The 7,165-nt window shown below is 38.8% G+C and overlaps 1 protein-coding gene across 1 annotated transcript; it reads left to right on the forward strand.

The window, feature by feature from the left end:
• Window positions 1,255–2,118, forward strand: LOC107620571 (protein FAR1-RELATED SEQUENCE 5-like). The gene has a single exon (XM_016322708.1). It carries the CDS (start codon window positions 1,255–1,257, stop codon window positions 2,116–2,118), a length of 864 nt encoding a protein of 287 aa, XP_016178194.1.

Consider the following 7,165-nt stretch of genomic DNA (forward strand, 5'->3'; position numbering starts at 1 on the left):
TCGTCGCAGGCTTGGAGTGGGGCTCCTTCGATCCCTCATCCCGGTAAATAGCGAGCTTCCCGGCCCCTCCCGTGATTCATGTTTGAATAATATCCTTTAATCATGGGAACACACCTTTGCATCATTTCAAAAGAAATACAAGAAGGTTATCTCCTTCAAGGTTTGGTAGAGTAGGAATACATAATATGTATAGTTTTTTCGTGGAACATAATGTAGTTGTTGTTCTTTTTTTGTCATTGTTTATTTGTGAAAAATAATCCATATAAGATTAGTTAAGATAAGTAATATGTTGATGTTGTAGTATTAATTAGAGAATCCAATTGTAAGAGTAATTTTTTGTTTGCAAAATAATATGATTGAGGAGGCTAAGAAATCAAGGGATAAGTACTGTAATGAAAACATGATCAAGTATAGATAATTAAATGTGGTCATATGCATGATGATTGTTGGTTTTGGAAAATTGAGGGTGCTATAGGTACCAGCAGGATGGTAGGCAGGATAATGAAAACATAGTTCTTGAGAAGGCACTTTGGAGTGCCCAGGTAGATTCTTGTCATGTGTTAGTTTGAACTTCAGTGGTTCAGATTGTGTATAGCTTGTTAGTTTTTGTTCTGACGTTAGTTAAGAAAAGTTAATTGGTGAGCTTTGTTTAGTAAAGGGATACATTATTCAACCTTGTTTTTGGTTAAACGAAGAAACATATGAATTAAATTAAGTCAATTAAGTGGAAGACAAGATGGTCGAATCTTTGTTGCTGGTTCTGTTTAGTCGATAATTTTTTTTATACGTGTTGTGAATGTGTCGATGAATTCACTAGTGATATAGTGCGTTAGTTATAAATTCAGCGGTGATCAATGTTTTATTTAAGTATAATGAGTTGCTGAATTGTATGTTAAAAGAGTTTCAGTGCAATGGTAATGCCCTATTTGTAGAGTAGAATATAGGCTTATTTGGGATATTTGTGGTTGATTGTATGAATGTATACCTGGCGCGATTATGAGCTACATTTCTTTGGTTTGTATGTGTTCAGGCTAGAACGTCGGCCAGCCGTGTTGCATGGATTTCAGGGGTATGTTCACCGTTGAGGTTGAAGACTCGGATTGGGGTAGTTCGGATGATTGCTGGGGGCATTATTGTGGGAGTGACGAAGATTATGACGAGGAAGAGAGCTTTGACAATAGAGGGGGTACCGAAGCAGACCAGAAATGTGTAGGGGATGCTGTTGATGGTTAGGTGTCTGGTGGTGCAAATGACATGGAAGGCGGCGGTCCGAGCCGGCAAGTCGTTGCGGAAGACTTCTTGAGTAGAAATTTTGCTACGGAGGAGGATGCCTATGCTGCCTACAAGGATTTTGCTAGATTAAGGAGTTTTGGCGTTCAGAAGGGAGATGTAGGTTGTGTTAATGGGATTTTGGTAACGAGAAACTTTTTCTGCTATCGACAAGGTATAAGACATCGAAAGCACTATGATCGACCTGAGCGAGTAAGGGAGGAGAGGCTGGAGAGTCGAATGGACTGTAAGGCCAAATTGAAGATTTACTACGATATGCAACAGAGCGTGTGGAAGGTAAGAACCATCATTGACGAACACAACCACGAGCTTGCCCCAGCCATGTTTACACATCTTCTTCCTAGTCATCAGAAGATGAGCGAAGGCAACAGGGCACAGGTGGACAGTTTTAAGCAGTTTGGGATAGCAACCTCCAAAATAATGGCTTACATGGCTGGACAATATGGTGGGTATGGTATGCTTCGATTTACAAAACGAGATTTGTATAATTATGTGCACGGACAAAGGATTACACGAATATGTGATGGGGATGCAGCAGCAACTATTGGTTACTTTGAGGGTAAGGCAAATGCAGACATAATGACAGCGGCACGCTACACACGGACCCCGGATAATCGCCTGGGTAGCCTATTTTGGGCTGATGGCGAGATGATGGCGGATTATCAGCTATTTGGTGATGTGTTGGCGTTTGATTCTATGTATCGTTCTAACAAGTACAGGAAGCCGCTGGTGGTTTTCTCTGGGTCAAATCACCACAAGCAAACATCCAATTTTGAGTTCACGTTGCTGGAGGATGAAGAGGTTCACACTTACCGGTGGTGTTGTTGAACCTGCTGGATGTCATGGGACAAGACGATGCGTGCTGCAATTGCAGAGGTGATGCCAACCGCGACACAGACTGTGCGGTTGTCACCTGGAGAAGAATTGCGTACAAAGGGTTAAGGATACAGAATTTTGCAAGGTTTTTAAGAAAGCTCTCTATGCAAACTTTGAAATAAACGAGTTTGAGGAGTACTGGAAGACGGCGGTCGAGTCCCTTGGCCTACAAGATAAGAGCTGGGTTCAGAGCACATATGAAAGTAGAGAAAGCTAGGCAATGGCCTACCTGAGGGGCACCTTCTGTGCGGGATACAGAACAACTTCAAGATGTGAAGGGATCAATGCTTTCATTAAGGATTTTCTTAAATCAACTGAAAGCATTTTGGAACTTGTCCACAGTTTAGACCGGGTTGTAAAAGACTATTGGAATAATGAAGTTACAGCCCAATTCTATTCCACGTATTATAGTCTGGTGCTAACGACCGAACTTGATTCGATCGAGCTGTTTGCTTCAAAGGTGTATACACAGGCAGTTTTTAGAGAAGTGAAGAAACAAATAAAGAGTGTGGCGACGTTATTGTTTCGGGGCAGGGATAGCATTAGCAGGACGTGTGTGTACAAGTTTTCGAAGATGGGAAAACCTAACAAAACACATAGGGTGTTGTATGATTCGAACGAGGAAAAGATTGAGTGTAAGTGTTCAATGTGGAACAGTGAGGGGATTTCTTGTAATCATATCTTCTATCTGATGAAGTACGAGGGTTTGGAAAAAATACCGGAGGGTCTTATTCTGAGCAGGTGGTGCAAGGATGCAAAGGATTGGAGATCGAAACCCCCCCCCAAAGTACAGAGGGCCATCAAGGACGCTTGCTTAGATATGGTGCCCTTTGTTGGGCGATGAGTGTGGTTGCAAAACTTGGGTCCGAAGATGCAGCCGAGTTAGTTGTGGCCAGGGACAGCATCGCCAACCTCACAGAATTGCTGCAACGACGAGCGTATGAATGGGCCGGAGGCCATCTTGGTCTCTCATCACTATCCGAGCTCAAGGACTCAGTGGTCTCGAAGACAAATGGGGCTCTGATGAGCGGATAATTTATACGCTTTTTGGCATTATTTTTAGTATGTTTTTAGTAGGATCTAGTTACTTTTAGGGATGTTTTCATTAGTTTTTTGTTAAATTCACATTTCTGGACTTTACCATGAGTTTGTGTGTTTTTCTGTGATTTCAGGTATTTTCTGGCTGAAATTGAGGGACTTGAGCAAAAATCAGATTCAGAGGTTGAAGAAGGACTGCTGATGCTGTTGGATTCTGACCTCCCGGCACTCAAAGTAGATTTTCTGGAGCTACAGAACTCGAAATGGCGCGCTTCCAATTGCATTGGAAAGTAGACATCCAGGGCTTTCCAGCAATGTATAATAGTCCATACTTTGGCCACGAATAGATGACACAAACTGGCGTTCAACGCCAGCTTTCTGCCCAATTCCGGCGTCCAGCGCCAGAAAAGGATCCAAAACCAGAGTTGAACGCCCAAACTAGCACAAATACTGGAGTTCAACTCCAAGAAGGACCTCTACACGTGCAACACTCAAAGCTCAGCCCAAGCACACACCAAGTGGGCCCCAGAAGTAGATTTATGCATCAATTACTTACTTCTGTAAACCCTAGTAGCTAGTTTATTATAAATAGGACATTTCACTATTGTATTAGATATCTTTTGAACCATCTTTGAATCTTTTGATCATCTTTGGACGCCTGGTTCTTAGATCAGAGGGGCTGGCCATTCGGCCATGCCTGGACCTTTCACTTATGTATTTTCAACGGTAGAGTTTCTACACTCCATAGATTAAGGTGTGGAGCTCTGCTGTTCCTCAAAGATTAATGCAAAGTACTACTGTTTTCTATTCAATTCGTCTTATTTCACTTCTAAGATATTCATTTGCACTTCAACGATGAAGATAGCAGGAAAGCAGAGATTCAGAGGAACGAAAGCATCTCTATTCGCTTATCTGAAATTCTCACCAATGAATTACACAAGTATTTCTATCCCTCTTTTATTATTTAATTTCAAAAACTCCATCACTATTTTATATCCGCCTGACTGAAATTTGCAAGGTGACCATAGCTTGCTTCATACCAACAATGTCCGTGGGATTCGACCCTTACTCACGTAAGGTATTACTTGGACGACCCAGTGCACTTGCTGGTTAGTTGTGCGAAGTTGTGAACCATGGTATTGGCATCATGTGTTTGGCGCCATTACCAGGGAAAGAAAGAGCGATGAATTTTACATAATCAAAGTGTAATCACAATTTCTGCACACCAAGTTTTTGGCGCCGTTGCCGGGGATTGTTTGAGTTTGGACAACTAACGGTTCATCCTGTTGCTCAGATTAGGTAATTTTCTTTTTGTTTTCTTTTCAAAAATTTTTCAAAAATATTTCAAAATTTTCTCACCTGTTTTCGAAAAAATTTTAGATTCAAAATTTTTAAGAATGAATTCTAGTGTTTCATGAAGCATGTGAAGCCTGGCTGGCTGTAAAGCCATGTCTAAATTCTTTTGGACTGAGGCTTCCAACCATCAGCTGTTATACGACTGTAGGGTATGTCAGGCATGTCATGTCTGAATTACATGCTGAAGCTTGGCTGGCCATTGGCCATGTCTAGTGTTTTGGACCGGAGCTTTCATTGAAAGCTTGGCTGGCTAGTGAGCCATGTCTAATTCCTGGACTGAAGCTTTAAATTAAGAATGCAAGATTCCTGGAATTCATATTAAAAATTTTGGAATTCTTATTTTTCTTTCTTTCTAAATAATTTTCGAAAAATATAAAATAAAAATCCAAAAAAATTAGAAAATCATAAAAATCAAAAAATATTTTGTGTTTTTTGTTTAAGTCTTGAGTCATATCATAAGTTTGGTGTCAATTGCATGTGCATCTTGCATTTTTCGAAAATAATCATGCATTCATAGTGTTCTTCATGATCTTCAAGTTGTTCTTGGTAAGTCTTCTTGTTTGATCTTGATGATTTTTTGTTTTGTGTTGTATGGTGTTTCTCATATGCATTTTTGAATTCTTAGTGCTTAAGCATTAAAGAATTCTAAGTTTGGTGTCTTGCATGTTTTCTTTGCATTAAAAATTCTTCAAAAATATGTTCTTGATGTTCATCATGATCTTCATAGTGTTCTTGGTGTTCATCTTGACATTCATAGCATTCTTGCATGCATTCATTGTTTTGATCTAAAATTCTCATGCATTGCATCATTTTTCTTGTTTTTCTCTCTCATCATTAAAAAAATTCAAAAATCAAAAAAATATCTTCCCCTTTTTCTCTTAAAATTTCGAAAATTTGGATTGACTTTTTCAAAAATTTTTAAAATTTAGTTGTTTTTATGAGTCAAATCAAATTTTCAATTTAAAAATCTCATCTTTTTCAAAAATCAAATCTTTTTCAAATTTCTTAGTTATTTTCGAAAATTCCAAAAATGTTTTTCAAAAATCTTTTTCTTATTTTTATATCAAATTTTCGAAAATAACAATAACAATTAATGTTTTGATTCAAAAATTTCAAGTTTGTTACTTGCTTGTTAAGAAAGATTCAAACTTTGAGTTCTAGAATCATATCTTGTGATTTCTTGTGAATCAAGTCATTAATTGTGATTTTAAAAATCAAATATTTTTCAAAACTAATTTCAATCATATCTTTTCAAAATATCTTCTTATCTTATCTTTTTCAAAAATTTGATTTCAAAATATCTTTTCTAACTTCCTAACTTCCTATCTTTTCAAAATTTATTTCAACTAACTAACTAACTTTTTGTTTGTTTCTTATCTTTTTCAAAACTACCTAACTAACTCTCTCTCTCTCATTTTCGAAAATCCCTTCCTTCTTTTTCAAAATTTCTTTTTAATTAACTAATTATTTCAATTTTTTTTAAATCTTAATTTTCGAAAAACTACTAACATTTTTCAAAAACTATTTTCAAAAATCACTAACTCTTTTTCAAAAATTATTTTCGAAAATTCCTTCTCTCTCATCTCCTTCTATTTATTTATTCATTCACTAACATCTCATCTCACATCTCTGCCCTCCTCACAGTTGTGTTTCTTTCTTTACATCACATTCTTTGTCTTCTTCTTTTCTTCTACTAACACAAGGACCTCTATACTGTGGTATAAAGGATCCATATTATTATTATTATTATTTTCTGTGCCCTCTTCTTTGTCATATGAGCAGGAGCAAGGACAAGAATATTCTTGTTGAAGCAGATCCAGAACCCGAAAGGACTCTGAAGAGAAAACTAAGAGAAGCTAAATTACAACAATCCAGAGATAACCTTTCAAGAATTTTCGAACAGGAAGAGGAGATGGCAGCCGAAAATAATAATAATGCAAGGAGGATGCTTGGTGACTATACTGCACCTAATTCCAATTTACATGGAAGAAGCATCTCCATTCCTGCCATTGGAGCAAACAACTTTGAGCTGAAACCTCAATTAGTTTCTCTGAACGGAATCAAAAACAGCAGAAGAAAAATCACACCCTGGAGGAGCATCTGCCTGGCGTTCAACGCCAGAACAGAGCATGGTTCTGGCGTTCAACACCAGAAATGGCAACAAATGGGCGTTGAACGCCCAAAATGGGCACCAACCTGGCGTTGAATGCCCAGAGTTGTGTGCAAAGGCATTTTACATGCCTAATTGGTGCAGGGATGCAAATCCTTGACACCCCAGGATCTGTGGACCCCACAGGATCATCTCAGGATCTGTGGACCCCACATGATCATCTCAGGATCTGTGGACCCCACAGGATCCCCACCTACCTCCACCCACTTCTTCTCACCACTCTCTTTCACACAACCCCATATCAACTGACATTACCTCAGAAGAGACAGGATCCTAGAAAGTTCATAATACCTTGTACCATAGGCACCATGATCTTTAAGGCCCTGTGTGACCTTAGTTCAGGAATGGAGGGATCTTCCCAAGTGCGTGTGAAGCCGTCCATGCCGAGTTCTCCCGGGATGAGGAAGGTGTTGTGATGAGCGGATAATTTATACG

This window comes from Arachis ipaensis, chromosome B10 (assembly GCF_000816755.2).
Source record: "Arachis ipaensis cultivar K30076 chromosome B10, Araip1.1, whole genome shotgun sequence".
NCBI classification, from domain to species: Eukaryota; Viridiplantae; Streptophyta; class Magnoliopsida; order Fabales; family Fabaceae; genus Arachis; species Arachis ipaensis.

Coding starts and splice junctions, on each gene's coding strand:
- LOC107620571 (XM_016322708.1), top strand. CDS start 1,255: ATGGAAGGCGGCGGTCCGAGCCGGCAAGTCGTTGCGGAAGACTTCTTG.